The following is a 17019-nucleotide window of genomic DNA, read 5'->3' as shown; positions in this document are numbered from 1 at the left end:
CACGTCACTGGCGAAGGCATGCATGGGTCAGGAATAAAACTGAAATGACACTCCAAGCAAGTAAAATGTGAATGTGGCCGAGAGTAGCCATATTCATATCTGACAAAGCACATTTCAATTGAGGTTAGAAGAGATAGTGTTGCTGTATTTGAGGAGAAGAAATAATCCATCAAGAAGTTATAATGACAAAAGTATAAATGTACCACACCTTTGATGCATCCAGATCTCAAACATTAATGGGCATATGGGGATAGATAAGTTCAAAAATAACAGTAGTGGGTGTGGTAGTTTCAGTAAGAGTGACTCCATAGGCCCATATATTTGAATGTTTAGTCATCAGGGAGTGACATTATTTCAAAGGATTAAAAGGATTAGGAGGTATGGCTTTGTTGGAGGAACTGTGTCCCTGGGGGTGGGCTTTGAGATTTTAAAAGCTCACACCAGGCCCAATGTTTTTCTCTCCTCCTACTGATCAGGACATAGCTCTCAGCTACTGCTCCAGCACCTGCCTGCATGGTGCCATGCTCCCAGCCATAATAATGGGCTAAGCCTCTGGAGCTATAAGCAAGCCCCCTATTAAATGCTTCCTCTAATAATAGTTTCCTTGTCTCTTCACAGCAATAGAAAAGTGACTAAGACTGGGTAATTACTGAATTCTGTTCTTTATCCAGTGATTACAAGGAATTTTACTTTTAATGACTTAATATATTGTGTTGTTTTCTAGAAGCTTTCAGTTTACAGTGTTCTTACATATTGGAGAAACTGGGTTTCTTTTCTACTATTTTTTAAAAACATATAATTTTCTTCTTTTACCTACATGTTCATAAGAGGGATTGGACTATAATTTTCCCATTTTGTACTGGTTTGTGCAAAAAGCCATCTCAAAAAGTCAAGAGGAGAATTTCTTACTTTTTTTGTACTTTTATAAGAAGTTTGTATAAAAAGAAAGGGTTACTCTGAGCTCCATATTATTAAATATTTTATGCTTGATTTGTCTTTACTGGTGCTGGGGTGGGACAGTATCTTACCATGAAGGTAAAATTTTAATTTCTGTCTGTAGTATAATAATTCTCTTAACATCTGCTTTCTATTTTAAAGCAGTTCTGCCAAATGTATGTATTTTCCTGGTCATGTTCCCTTTAATGGCTGGTGTTATCATTGATACTGCTTTTTTCTTATATGCTATTTTGTCAATAATAATGTAGGACACAACTCTGATTAAATTGTGTTTGCTGTATATGTTCCACATCTCAAAAATGCCTTTCATTTTTGTTACAATTTAGTTGTGACAGCCATGGCTTATTTTTCTTTTGTTCTATTTAATGTGATCATGTCTGGCTTTTGTATTTTATTTATTTCACCTTGGTTTTACTGCCATAGTTTGTGTTGATTTCTTATTGATTGTACCCCGGTAGTTCTGATCTTCCAGAGCTGTGTCGAGAACAGAGAACAGGGTCTACAAGGGCTGTGTTTCAGACCAGCTCATCACCTACACAACACTTGGTGACCTTTCCTATAGCAGGGTCCTTGCTGTTGCTCCCTTTTTTTGGGGGGGGCAAGTAGGCGCAGAGTCAAACCACATAGACTCAGGGAGAATGTAGAAACAACAAGCTCAGTTTACTCAGGAAGAAGCAAGTCTTATATACCCTCCACCCCACTCTGGGGGAAGGTCTGATGAATATACATCTGCTGGTGTGACATGGCTGCCTCTCATTGGTCCAGGTCATCTCCAGATCATGGTTCAGCTGCTGTTGCTAAGACCATCAGGCAGACCCAGGCTGGCTCTCAGAAAGTATCTTTTTTACTTGTTTGAGCCCTCTGGCCCTCAAGCCCGTTAGGGATGAGTCATCCCACACTTTCCCAGTGTGTATCCTAAGCCACCCTAATGGTTTCTGCTCATGGAAAGACAAACCGAGAAGCGAATTCAGTGCGATTTCTTTGGTAGAGCTGAATGAAGAAAGAGAGCAAGGACCAGTCAGAGGTGCCCAGGTGAACACGCTGTGTTTATAGACTGAGAAGTCCTCTTCTCTGGGTCCTGCTGTTCTACAGACTCCACACCTTCCTATCATATTTGTATGCTGCTCATACCTATGTCTACTCTACTGTTGGGCTAATGTAATACTGGGGATAATTTGTGATAACTAAGTTCATAATTTTGTGTCAGTCTCTTTCTTAGGTTATAACCCCATGGCTAAATAGTTTTCTTCCAAGTGGTTGCAAATCATACTATAGTTCAAATTTAAAATTCAGATTCTCTTTCTCATACACACATGCACACACACACGTACACACACATAATTTCAGATTCTGCTCATCAAAATTAGAGTTTACTATCATCTTGCTACATGGACACCATTTTAAGAAATGCTGTGGAAGATACAAAACTTTGAAAGATGTTAGTTACTAGAAAGTATTTTCTGTACTCCCATACTTACAGTTATGGCTTTATTCAGTTATTCTTCATATTGAGGTGAACGGTGTACTTTTTGAATGTTTTAAGTGAGGAATTGGAAAGCTTTTTCCCATGAAGTGTGGGTCACCTTCTTCCCCAGGAACTGTTTGTCTGGGGGGGAGGGGAGCTGAAGCAGGGGACGGGGTTGGATGGCTGTGGATACCATGGAGACAGCCCTCTGGGAAGGAGGTGACTTCAGTGAGGCAACCAACTCAGCTTTGTTCCAGAGTACCTGGGGACAAACCCTAATTTGCATTTAGCGTTATGCTCCTATCCTAAAGCTGGATGAGTGGCAGCATGGCCCTGTGAAAATAGCTAGAGCGTGCTACTTAATTACCATGTGGTCCACACGGGAAGAACACTGGCAGGGAATTATGTCAAGGGTCATCCTTGAGGTAAGTCAGGCATCCGAGCCTAGAGACATCCTCCAAATAAGGGCAGGTAGAGAGCAGGAAGCCTCGCTGGGGAGGGAGTCCTTCGTGTTGCCGAGCTCAGAGAAAACTGCCAGGCCACAGTAGACTGCAACCTCTGATCAGCAGGGCCTCCCAACAATGAAGGCAGGAGAGTAAATATCTTAGGCTTTGCTTGCATGTGATTTTTGTTATAATTATTCAACTTTGTCATTTAGTGTGGGAACATCCACAGACACTACGAAGACTAAAGAACAGGTTCATTCCAACAGAGTTGTATTTCCGGATACAGGTGGTAAACTGAACTCGGCTGATAGACCCCGTTTTGTTGATCGCCGCCGTTCACAATAATAGTTATTTACACAAGGAGTTAAAAAAATACCTCATACTAAGCATACACATACTTCTTCACAGAAAATTCAACTTAACTTCATTTTTTCTATCTTTTAAAATGATATTTACTTGTTTTAAAGTATGCTTATTTTCCATCTGGTCTTTTGCATATAATAATTAGTGGTTTCACTGTTTTCGTAACCCACAGGTATCCTATATACTTATAACCCACATGTATTTGTATAACAAACCTAATATGTAATGAATTTACTTGTAGATAAGAAGTTTGCTATATATAAGTTCAACAGAACTGCTGGGATTTGAACATTTTTTGGGAGCCAATAGTCTGTCTTATATCCCTGTACGGTACAGTGTAGAGACAAATCATGCAACTTGGAACTGCCAGAACACTTGGGATTTCTTTTCTTTTTCTTTTCCTTTTTTTTTCATTTATGAAACTTTTTAAGCCTCCATGGTTTGGATGGGATAACATCCACACAAAAGAATTCCAATGGAGACTTAAGCTATGAAAGCATAAACTGCTATTATTTATGGCCAGTGCTGTACACCAGTTCCACCTGACAAAGTCATAAGCATCTCATTCTTACAGTTTGGCCAATAATGATCATTTCTGTTGCACAATGGTGCCGAAGCTCTCTGTCCTAGTGTCAAGAAATATGATTTCCAAACAAGTTTTGTTTTTTGTGTTTTTTTTTTTTTTTGTAGCTCACTGGTATTATCACACTAAATGTTCTTCTTCTGGAATAATCAGGCCTTTCAGTGACTTATTCAGCCTCGGTGTGACACTTGGAGTCATTGCAATACAGCAGGGAAGCTCAGCAAGCTTGCTTTCCTTACAGAACACTCCGTCATGAAAGATTTAAACACGTTAGTCATTCCCTTCAGGTGGCCTGCTGAAGGTCATTTTCCACATGCCCTCTCAAGCAGCACAGAACCAACCTGTCCTGCTGGAGATCATTTCTGAAGCCATCCCCATGAGAATCCTTCAGATCGCTCTAAACTCCTTTACCGGACCATTACCACAAACTCGACTGAACATCTACAGCCCTCCATTTGAAGAGACAATGGAAATACTTAGATTTGTGCCAGAGAAGGAAAGAGTTTTTTGTCTGTTTTTCATTTGGATCCCTTTTTATTCAATGAACATGTACCTGACATCAGACAAATACAAAGAACAGTGTTAGAGCCTGGGATTATGATAAGTACAATTAGCCATTTCCTTGGAGGAAGTCATAATCTGCTTGAAGCAGACATATGAACAGTATTGACAGTATTACATAAACTGGTGTCCGAGAAGTGGCAGGACACCACGTAACACATCTACCGTTGGGCTGGTCCAGTCTCTCTCAGTAGTTATTCACTCTGCTGTAAAGCTGGGGAGGGCTGGCCACAACCTTGCATGTTTTCACTTTTCCAGTCTCTAACCTTTGTTTACCTTCAGTTCCACAAGCCCCCTCTACACCCCTGGAGGGAATGTTTCAATTTGGAGGAAACCCATACAACTGGAGAGCGTCCTGGCAAGGAAGAAGGAGGCAGGAGCCGCAGAAGGGCAAGAGGAAGTGAAAACTGCCTTCCTTCTCTATATAAGCAAAGTCCAGTCCATAAGACACCGGGCCTGATCTGTAGGCTATGTGGTCACATACAGAAAGTAGCCTGATGTTTAGCAATAAGCATTTGGGAAATGAACCAGTCATAGCTGCATAAAATAGCAATGTGTAAGAAAGAACTTTATATTGGGTCCATACATATAATGCACAAAATATTTCTGAGAGGAGGTACAGAGCAAAAAATAAGTCCATAGCTACATTATGGTTATAGGTAAAAATCCCTCCAAGTTGTTGAACTCTGCAGTTTCTACATTTCCTAAATGAAACGTTTTAGTCAGTGTTTGAAGAGATTTGGGAGTGCTGACGAATGGTCACTTTAAATGTCCATTTCACAGTCACACTGAATTCTACTAAACAACAGAACTTCTTCACTGTTCTGCCGGTGGGTATATTTCTCAAGTTTTAGTTTTTGTTACTTACTTTACTGATGCAGAGATATTGGAGTGAGTCCTCGTGTGTGTGTGTGTGTGTGTGTGTGTGTGTGTGTGTGTGTGTGTGTGTGTATGTGTGTGTGTGTAGCCTGAGAAAAAACACAATAGCTTCTCAAGAATGCGTGTACATAGGGATTTGTTGGATTGTATATTGTGCACAACTTTAGGAAGTAATTCTGTTTCTCCTGAATTCATTTCCGACTGCATAGCTCTCAAAGTGCATGAATACTGGCTTCTGCTCAGCTCTCCCTGTGGATACTGGAGAATCTCTTCTCAGCTTCAGGTCATTTGATCAGTATCAGACATGATTTCACGGTGGTTTTATATTATACATCATGTGTTTATGGGCATTTTTTCTATGAAGTATTTTTAATTTATTTAGTTCATTTTTTTCCTGCTGGATTCTCTGAGTTTGTCTTGATTATTTTTTTTAAGTTTTATATAAATTCTAACTAAACTTTCCATTGGCTGTGTGTTTTAAATACCTTCCCAGATTTGTGGTCTACTTTTAAAAAACTCACTAGATCTTTTCATAAATAAACTTACTAAATTTAATACTATTTAGTAATAATTTCCTTTATACTTTAGTGTATCTGCATAGTATTTCTATGTCTCTGACATTCAATTGTATTTTCTTCTGTAATATTTGCAACTTGTAATATTTAAAATTTGACCCTTTCTGAGGTTTTTAACCTTATCTGGATTTTTTCTTCTATATAACATGAGTTATATATAAATATATATAGAAGTTCTTAAGACTTCTAAAGTATTTGTGGTATAACCCCACGTGCAAGCTTCTAAACTGACTTTCCATCATTTCATGGATAATGGCAGATGACACAAGGTTCTCTGATCCGATACAGGTCTTTGCTACTTACAGCAGTACCATCATCTAGAAGCTAGAGTGTCAACATTCAGAACAGCTTCTTGACTTTAGTTCCCACAGAGTGACGCAAGGCAGGTTGGAGAATTATCACACACACTTCAGGCGCATATTGCATTAATCTTAGGAGCCTCAAGTCCTTTATAACGAATGGGAAACATGTCTAACTCATATCCAAGGCTTTCTCTAGTTTTTATTATACTATAGAATGATTGGACATCCTCTTTGATCTAAGAGGGAGGTGCTGTATGTATCTTCCAAGCATGTCTGCTGTATAACCTTCCTTGAGACTGGAACAAAAGCAGCCAGGGATTCTGTTTGTAAAACACACACAAATGCAAGAGTCCCATACAGAACTGTCTTCCAGTAGGGGTTGACTTTCTTCCCACATGAATGGCCAGTTGTCACATTCATGACTCAACACAGAGTTTCTCATTTCTCCAGATATCTAAAATGTAGACCTTAATATAATCTGGTCTCCATGTATGGATCTATCTCTTTCTATGCTCCTTATTCTGTTAATTGATACCCAACTTCTATAATAATCTTATACTTTCATATCTACTAGACTATTTCTCTCTCCCACATCCAAACAAATACCCAGACTTTTCTCTATTCATGGATGGTCTACTTTTTTTTTTAAATCCTTTTACTCTTCCTTATTTGAAAGATAAAATGTATATCAAAGTCCAATACTGAACATGATTCTATCAACTCTGACCTCACTCTGGTTTATTCTGCTTCCTCATGAAGTTGGTTTAAAATTTCCTCTCGCAAGGCTTTTTCAGTTATCTTCAATGTCACTTCCCACCCAGGTGGACAGATGTGTGTTCACTGTACTCTGAGTATTCTCTTTAAAACCTGAAAATCTAGTTACCAGGAATGGCAGGTAGTGAGGGCCAAGCAGCAGCTCTGGCTCCTGGGTGTCTGTGTGGCCCCTCTACACTGTTCTCTGCTTCTCAGAACCTTTCTTGTCCCCTTTGAAAAGCTTAGCTATGCATCTTAAAGTCTTTTATGTCTCTCATCCAAGATATTTTTTAGGAGTTTTGATTTGAGTGGTTTTTAGGATACCTAATCAATCATATGCCAGAAACAGAAGTCTTACATCCATGCTTGGTTTTAAATCCTTTGATCTCACAGAATGTTACCTTGCATGCGATGATGTTCAAAAATATGTTTAATTAAATGGGTGAAGCTGCAGGGTTCTTCTGATACTGTATCATTACCAAGGAATTCAGGTCTTCATTTGGCATTGCCTTAGCATTCTCCTCCTCTTGCAACCTTGTAGAATTGTTAAATATTTCAAATCCACAGAAAATGGTGTAATTAAATCTTTTTAATTTCCACTGAGATCAAACAGATATTAATAGAGTGCCCACTTTTCTTTGTTTTATAGTTATATGTACTTAAAATAATGAGTGCTATTATTTTTGTATATCTTAAATCTTTAATAAGGGAACTTCAAACTTGCTTCCCCCCAAAGCACGTTGGAAGAGTTTATCTGTATTTATACATTAAATTAGAATCTAATGATTCTACATCTTTTATAGTTATATTACATATTTTAGTTTGCTTCCTAGTATTCCATCAGTTTCCCATCACTGAGATTACACACCCACAAATAACAGTTTAAAGGAGATATGTATTTTGGCTCACCATTTGAGAGGTGTTAGTCCATGAGGAAGGACATCAGGGCAAGGAGCATGTGGTGGACAGGGAGGCAGGAAAAGTGAATGAGTGAAGGACAGGGAACAAGACAGAGCCTTGAGAAGCACCCCCAGTGACGTCTGTCCTCTCACTAGCCCCACCACCTTGAGTTTCCACACCCTCAGCAGACCACTCGGCTGTGGTTCCACCCGAGGACTTTCTAATTTATTAGGTTTGTACCGTCATGGTCCAGTTACCTGAACACTGCTGTAGTAGGGATCAAGTCTCCAGCATACGAGTCTATGGTGAGCATGCCATTCTGAACTGTAACAAACATCGAATTCTACAATAAGCTTCCATACACATCCTCTTGAGCATACGTTTGATATTTTTTCAATTAGATGCCCAGCATTGAAAATGTTACATAAATTTTGTATTTAGCCTTAACTTATTAGGAATATTCGATTATTATATCTAATATATATGACCATGATGACATTGATCATCATAGAACATAAAGTATTTTACCATTTTGCCTTATGTAATATAATTTGTGAAAGGTACTCAGTATAGATATGGGTGAGCACTATGGTTCATATGTGCTATTTATGATCTCTTGTCTATAACTCAGATGACTATAAAATCTATACTATTAAATAACTAAAAGTTAGTGACTTGGAAACTTATCACCCAATTTTGTTTCCTGTAGGTATTTATGAGCCTCCATTTCTTGTACTACTGCAGTGAACCAACCTTGGATGTGAAAATCGCCTTTTGCCAGGTGTGTGTTCCTCACAGGTAAAACAAGGTACAGTACACCCCTTGTGTTTCACTTATGCTGTTCCGTTTTTGTATGTACCACACCAAGGCTGTTCTTTATGTAACACTAAAAGTGCTTGGAAAGCACAGTGAATACTTAGATCCCTCACCCTGTGGTGGTATTGTGTTCCCCAAAATATTGTGCACCCTAATAAACTTATCTGGGGTCAGAGAACAGACAGCCACTAGATACAAAGGCTAGAAAATGGTGGCACTCACACTTTTAATCCTAGCACTCCAGAGGTAGAAATCCCTCTGGATCTCTGTGAGTTCAAGGCCACATTGGAAGCGGCCAGGCATGGTGACACACACCTTTAATCCCAGAAAGTGAGCCTTTAATCCCAGGAAGTGATGGCAGAAAGCAGAAAGGTATATAAGGCGTGAGGACCAGGAACTAGAAGCATTTGGCTGGTTAAGCATTCAGGCTTCGAGCAGCAGTTCAGCTGAGAGCCATTTGGATGAGGACTCAGAAGCTTCCAGTCTGAGGAAACAGGATCAGCTGAGGAACTGGCGAGGTGAGGTAGCTGTGGCTTGTTCTGCTTCTCTGATCTTCCAGCATTCACCCCAATACCTGGCTCCAGGTTTGATTTTATTAATAAGACTCTTTAAGATTCATGCTACACCACCCTCTTTTCTAGTTTGCTTAGGTAACCTTAGAAATGAAGAAACTTTCTGAATGGGTTTATCACTAGTCAATCTGTAAAGTGATTTCCAGTCAGATTTCAGCTTTATTTAAAATTTTCAGTATTTCTGTCCAAATCCTTGGACTGCGGCATTGATAATCAAAGCACCAGGAACACACCTTGCTCTTCATTTTTTGAAGGGCTGCGGAGTCCCAAATGCAGCATCTCTAATGACTACCTGTTGTCACCCACAAGTGACATGCAGTTTGTTTTTCCAGTAGTTAGAGAACAAAACAGCACAACAGCAACAGCTGGGTTGTCAGTGGCCCCTAAAGGAGGAACACGAAGGGAGCCACATGGTTGGTGTTTGTGAAAAGCCAGTCAATCTGAGCCCTTGTGTTCATACAAACACTGTCACTAAGAAAACAGTATTTAGCCGGACAGTGGTGGCGTATGTCTTTAATCTCAGCACTCAGGAGGCAGAGGCAGGTGGATCTCTGTGAGTCTGAGACCAGCCTGGTCTACAGAGTGAGATCCAGGACAGGCTCCAAAGCTACACAGAGAAACCCTGTCTCGAAAAACCAAGCAACCAACCATCAACCAACCAAACAAACAAACATGAAACAGTACTTAGGGTCCCTGTACACACTGGTGGTGTGCATAGAACTGTCCTAGCCTAAAGCAGCTGTCTGGGTTTCATGGTCATCCTCCCCTTTACTCTTGAGGATTGCTCGAGGTCTGGAGGGGAAATGTACGCTAGCCATATTCCCAGGCAAAGCAGAAGCTTTGTGTCTCTATGTACTGCTTGCCGCTTCTCACTGAGCTGAGCTGTGAACGGAGTGGCATGCACCCAGTGAAAGTAGGTTTAAGAGGGGACTCTGCCTCCTCTATTATTTTATACAGTTCTCTTCACTGCAAAGGGAACAATGTTTTGGTTTTACTTAGTTTCAATGGCACTCACTCTCTCTGAACATGAGTAGGATTCCTTGGGCAAAGCAAAGTTTTGACCCACATTCTAAGACATTCTGTTTGGCCTCACCTTGTTTATGTCCAACTGTCATGGGGCTTGAGGCTCAAGCCTGTAGATGGGATCTCATCTCTAGCAAGAGCTCTGGATGCAGAGAGCGTGGCTGGAAATGCCGAGGTACCATTTAGTAGTCGCTTGCTTGCCAGTGTGACTGAGTTCCTCAGCATTTCTGTGCCTCAGTTTGATGATTTGTAAAAGGGGAAAATAAATAACATCCATTTCTGGGAGTTGTTATAGGAATTCAGTGAACTTGGACTTGCAAAGTGTTAAAAACACTGCTGGAATGTCCCTGAGTCTCTGCTCTCTCCAGGTGCTCACGTCCTTGAGTTCTCAATGTGAGGGTGACCTTGCAAACTCACACAGTTGTGTTTCTAAGCCAGACCTACCCTTACAACCAGACCCCTGCACACAACTGCTTGGTTCTGCATCGCCAATTAGATGTCAAGAAAGCATACCAAACTATACCGACTTAAATCCAACCCTAGGTAGGGTGGTGCACCCCTGTAACCTCCAGCACTAGGGAGACTGAGGCAGGGGGATCATGAGTTCAAGGTCAGCCTGAGCTACATAAGGAACTTTCCTCAGAGACAACAAGACACCCAATCTTTCTTACATTATTCCTGTCCCCATTGTCTTTGTAACAATTCAGGAAGTTCTGACTCTGTCAATCCAGTTAGAACAGAACTATGGAGTCAGTATGAGCCATCCCCCACATCCAACCTGTCGGCACACTCTGCTGGGTAGAACTCCACATGTCCCGGAACTGTCACTCTCTCTGACCATCTCTCTGCTACCACTTTGACCCAAAGCCACCCTCTCTCTTGTCTGAATCACTGTAAGAGCATCTGCCTTTGGCCGGTCCTAAATGGTTTATCCTCAAAACACTTGTGAGAGTAGCCTTTGAGTTGTATTACCAGAAACAAAACCAAGCATGCCACAAATCTTTCAGTGTCTTTGAATCTCATGGGATAGAGCCCTAAACACTCACTCTAAAGGCTTTATTATCTGGCACCCTAAAACTATTCCCTTGAGATTCTCCACTGCCCATCCAGTTTCTCCGCCTTTCTTCCCCCTCCCCCACACCTTCCTTATTTGACTCACTAAGTGTGTGGCTGGTGTGGTAGGTTGCTTCTCTCTTCTCATCAGGACAGGCTTTTTGCACTTGGCCAGAAACATTTTTCAGAGTCTTGCTGGTACCAGTCCACACATGTTCATTGAGATAACTGTGCATGTCTCTTCTAATCCTGTACACGGTGATGTCAGTTTGGTAGCCCAAGACGTCTGGATGGGAGTTTTACATAAGAGTGAGCCAATACAAGGAAGTCTCCTTCCTTCTTGTACCCACTGGTCCCATCGATTTTGAGCACACCTTGGATTTTTGTCTCTTGTTCACTGGTGGGTGGCAGCACTCACATGGACTCCCCCAAATACATGCTTTGTGAAAAACCAAATTATCAATGTTGTGATTGTCTATTCTCTTGCAGCCATGATCTTCCTTGGGTAGAAAAACGAGCAAGCTTGAGTCTCTGGGTTGCCTTGCTTAGACTGTGGCCCACAGGAGAGCAGTTTGCATTGTCCACAGCCCTGTCAGAGAATTAGACACCAGCAGGAGACTGCCCGTGTACACAAAGCATTTTATTGACTCCTAGTGTAGAAATGTAATTTGATAATATTATGTATCTCTCTTTTATTCCTACAGCTCTGCCTCTCCTCTACTTCTCTAGTAAAACGAAGAACACAGTGTCTTTATTTTTAGAGGCAGAGTTATCAGGAGGGTTTACCTTCACACTGTCTCTGGGAACTTCTTTCCCAGGGCGTCTCACAGGCCTCTTCTGTTCCTGCCACCAGCTGACTATGGTTGCATCTTAATTTTTGCTCCTATATATAAACTCAAAGATCTTAGATAACTTTAATTAGTAATCAAATGTGCCTGCCATCTACGCCTCTTGACCTCAGCCTGTAGGTTATCATCACTCCATATTTTCAGTCTTTGAAATGTCTATAAGAAATCATAGAAAACAAAAATTTACAGATGCTAAATATCAACAAAAATATGTACATATTTATCATTGTTTTAACTAAAAATTTTATGGAATCATTTGAATAACATGAGATTTACTGACTTTCTAATAATACCTTTCATTAACAAATATGTTATTTATTATAAATAATAGATTAATATTGGTTATTACATTATTTGTTGTTTAAGGCATTGCTACCAGCAGAGCTGTTATTATATTTGGTAGAAATTTTTCTATGTGATGGAAGACATGAAACAAATAACTCCTACTTTCACAATAAAAATGATAAGATATACCTGGGGAATATAAAGGGTTCAGTGTCTTGACTCCTCCTGAAAAACAGGATGGCTGCCTTATAGTGCTGGTCTCAGCTGAGCAGACATATAGAGCTATTGCGTTTCACTTGTGAATAAAAGAAATCCACACAAGTGCTGCTTTTGTAGCTTGTTTCTAGAGCTCTTATTTCTAGAGAAGTAAAGAAGAGGCAGAGCTATAGGAATAAAAAACTATATTTCTACACTAGGAGTCAATAAAATGCTTTATGTACACGGGCAGTCTCCTGCTGGTGTCTAATTCTCAGACAGTGGCGTGGACAATGAGCACTGGTCTCCTGTGGGCCACAGTCTAAGCAAGGCAACCTTGGGTCCACAAGGAAATTTGAGCCTCACACATTGTTCCTTTGCACTAAGATGAGAGTTACTAGAAACCAAATTAACACAAAATTTAAAAAATAATGATTGATTGCCATGAGGAGAAGAAACGGCCTTTTCATAAATATTTAAAATGTGCACGCTGCATGCAGCAGAACTAGAGCTATGAGTCGCAAAAGGCAGTGGCATTGTGATTCACACAACGGATGAGTCAGGACTCGAAGCACCAATTTACTTACAGTGATGAGGAGCTGGAACCTTCCCTCCCACTTGCCGGCATCTGCAGTACTTGTTACCTCATGGGGGTGTTAGCCTCAGGTGTACGGGGCTAGCCTTGTCCCACAGGGTTCCTGCAGGGAGGACAAGGCCAGCACATCTCAACCTTGATTCTAAAGCTCAAGTTATTTTAATGCAGCAAATGTTCAATACATACTTTTGAGTTCTTGAAAGGAGAAAGAAAGACAGCAGAGAAACGCTGTCTCCTGAGTAGAAATTGCATGCTTGTCTGTGAAACCTAATTCCTCAGCATCCTCGTCTCTTGGAGGGGTGTGTGTCTAGCCTTGATCATGTTTTGGCTGTTTTACTAATCACAATGATTCTTAATCTAACATCTAATAGTTATTAACTCTCTGAAGGTATACTGATACTGAAATTGCTTATGAATAATTTTAAAGGATTTCCTGATTTGGAGAGAGCCCTGAGTTTCAAGAATTAAAATTAGTTAACTGGGCCTGCAGGGATGGCTTAGGGTGTAAATCAGTCAGTCACAAGAGTCGGGACCCAAGTTCAATCCTCAGAACCCACATAAGCCAGGCACAGTGGCCTGTGCTTCGAGTCTGGTCTGTGGCAATGTGAGAGGAGGAGAGAGTGGATCCTGAAAACCTCTAATCACTAGCCTAGCCTGAGTCAGGGAGGTCCCAGGCCAGTGAGTGACTTAGTCAATAGACCTCCATGTGTGTACCCATGCCCACGCACAGTGCACGCCATATACAAACCCACCCTACATACAAGTTAATCAACAATTCACAAGTTTAAGTGGACTTAGAAATTAAGGAACAGGTCTAAGAAATTAAGGGAGCTGAGTTGGTCTTTCTTTTGGCTGTACCACAGAAATGCTTATACTTTATGTCAAAGGGATATTGATGAATTTGCTGGTTGAGATTGATTTCATCCTTCATTCAACACACCTTATAGATATTTTAATTAGCTTGATATACTCATTCTGCCTTATAGGTATACAGCTTCATTTTATAGTCCATAAATATAAACAATTGTAATCTTTCAACGTCCAATATAAAAAAATGAAAAAAAACCTATATTTTTTTTCTTCATTTTGTCTTTATAACCCCAGTTATTTTCAGAAGTTGGAGCCAATTTATGTTTAATTTGGAGTTTGAGGGCTTAACAATTATACAAACCCTAATATACACATTTTTATTATCTATTTTGAAGGCTTATTTTTATTTGAGAGAGCTAGAGAGACAGAGACAGAATATGAATGAGGGAATTATCACACATATCACTCAGAGCACCCATTCATTCTCTCCGAAGCAGCCATTATGACTGTTTAATAATTTCTGTTGGCATGCCGTATTTTGATTGGGAACCAAATTAACACAAAATTTAGATAACAATTATTGATTGCCATGAGGAGAAGAAAAGGTCTTTACATGAATGTTTAAAATATGTGTGCTACATGCAGCAGAACTAGAGACATGAGGGTCACAAAAGGCAGTGTCAAACTCATACCACTAAGAACACCAGATGCCAGACATGTAGCTGCAAGATCTCATAGGTTTGGACAATCTTTTGTTGGGCTGGCTCTTTTCATACCTACAATTCTCCTTGGTAACTTTCCAATGGTGTCTAGTGTCTCCAATATCTTAGAGTCTCTGCAGCTTAATTTTAACTTTCACTGCTTAATAAAATGGCACCTCAAAGCTTCGTTTCAGGGACTATGTCCCAGGCTCACATTGTCTGGCCTCAGTGGCTTTCTGGAACATGTACTTAAGCCTCCAGGATTCTGTAACTGTTGTACCTTTGCCTGTCTGCAAAACCATCACTGCATCATGGCTTAGGGAGATATGGTCCTTCAAGGTGTGGCCAGCTCAGCCGATAGAGCAGGTGGCTCTGTCACAATGTGTCCAGAGTCAACAAGCAGTTCCTTCTCATCTAGCTTTCCTTCTTCTTTCTCATTTGTTCAGAACCCCAGTCCACGCGATAGTTCCCCTCATATTCAGGGTGGGCCTTCCCTCTTCTGCTAAACTTGTGGAAATACCCTTAAAGACACGTCCAGAGGTGTGGCTCTTAAGTGTCAGACCTAGTAAGGTGACAATGAAGAGATGAAACATTACAAAACATTACTTCCTTTGCTAGTTTATTTTTCATATTTTTATAAACTTCATAAAAAGTTTCAGATGATTTTTTACTATTTAGAGAGAGAAAGTTTTACTTAAGCTTCTCATTTTATTGGGTTCCTACTGCCATCTATTTAATGGAATATGGCTCTGACTTTCTTTATATATGATTCAATCATTTTTAATTTTATATTAATAACCTAAAAAACACAGCATTCATGCTTTTATTTACTTGGCTGTAGGGGATAAGATATTAAACAAAGGCCAGGTGGACAGTATAACAACATGACACATATTGTCTGATGAAATAACTCATTGCTATGTACGCTGTCATGGCAACTGTCTTCCTGCATTTATGAATGAGGCTTGTGTCGCTTTATGATATTTTTTCTTGTGTCTACATGGAAATATGGCTATAGCAAATTTAGTGCTCCACTTCTGTTCTATACCCTGAAACATTTTTTTCTAAAACAAAACAAAAACCTATGAAACAGTTACAGTAGACTCTGCTATCCTGCCCAAGATTAACTGACAAGTTAAAAGATTCAAATGTGCTTGGTTTACTTAAACACAAAAAGGTCAGATTTTAGCATCCTGTGGCATGAGCTTAACTTGATTGTAAATGCAGCTTGGTATTGTAAGGTTAATTATGATTGAAGCTTCAATCATACTGAATAAAGTCATGGCTTGCATATTTTTTTATACTTGTTCTATAAAATATCCTAGAACTGTCTGTCCATGGTTTCAGTGCATGGCTCATCTGTAATCATGCTTCATAAGAGACATGTAAAATACAGATTCCGTTTTAGTCTACGTTGTGTTCCTTTGTAATTGGTTTTGCTCTAGATGCACTATTTTAATGCTTATTATCCTTGTGACAGGAGGTATTGGAAATAGAAATGAAGTTATAGTCTTTGTTTTACTGAAAAATGACTGCCTGAGGCTGGGGACATGACCAGGAGGGGCTACATTTTTAAGGAGGTCAAGCATGCCCACTAGCACTTTGGTTCCAAGTTCTAGATCCAGCAGATGCCCGTCTATATTTTGGGGAGTTGATGTTCTCTAAAACACAAATGTTTATTTGATTATATATTGATAACACATTCATAAAAGGTCAAAGCACCTTTGCACCTATAGGACTACACTTTTTTTTTGTTGATTTTCAGGACTGCACATTTGAATTCAGGAACTTGCATGCACTAGACCAGTGTGTCTCGTCACTGAGCTATGTCCCCAGCTCTGAAACACATACAGAAGGTGGCAGAAGACTCAGGGTATGGTGGCACACCACTATAATTCCAGCTACTTGGGAAGTTGAAGCTGGAAGATGACAACTTTGAAGCTATCCTGGGTTGCATATTGAGTTCAGTGCCACCTTGTGTAATTCAGCAAGATTCTTGTCTCAAAATTTAAAGAAGATGTATACACCAAGATCTTTTGGCCCAGAAAACTACTAACTGAGACAACCATTGCATCTTTTCATGGCCATGCAGGCGCGGGAATGAAAATAGCAAATAGATTTACATGGGACTCAACATAATGTTGTGTGTTGTACATGTGGAAGCAGATTCAGGTTCCAGATTCTTGAATGTAGCACAGAGAAACTCTAAACGCTCCTGACCGAGAACGTAGAGACAGACTTCAGAGAAATGTTAGTAAATCACAGATTAACTCACTAGAAACATTTTTTCCCAAGTGACATTTTACTGTTCTGTCCTTTCGCTCTCACACAGGGAAA

The 17019-nt window shown here is 40.0% G+C and overlaps 1 protein-coding gene across 5 annotated transcripts in view; it reads left to right on the top strand.

Annotated features, from left to right (window-relative positions):
• Nucleotides 1-17019, top strand: part of Mapk10 (mitogen-activated protein kinase 10) — a 312106-nt gene that overhangs the window by 144712 nt on the left and 150375 nt on the right. For 4 of the 5 annotated variants that reach the window (XM_052735542.1, XM_052735541.1, XM_052735545.1 and 1 more), the window contains one exon: nucleotides 8494-8565. In XM_052735542.1, the coding sequence (XP_052591502.1) occupies nucleotides 8500-8565 (66 nt within the window). In that variant the 5' untranslated portion in view covers nucleotides 8494-8499. Of the gene's footprint in view, nucleotides 1-8493; nucleotides 8593-17019 lie in introns of all 5 variants that reach the window. The other variant, XM_052735544.1, reaches the window with a different exon arrangement.

The sequence above is a fragment of the Peromyscus californicus genome, unplaced genomic scaffold (assembly GCF_007827085.1).
Source record: "Peromyscus californicus insignis strain IS unplaced genomic scaffold, ASM782708v3 Scaffold_13__1_contigs__length_99412109, whole genome shotgun sequence".
Lineage (NCBI taxonomy): Eukaryota > Metazoa > Chordata > Mammalia > Rodentia > Cricetidae > Peromyscus > Peromyscus californicus.
The sequence above is the reverse complement of the archived record's forward strand: the minus strand, read 5'-3'. Positions and strand labels throughout refer to the sequence as shown.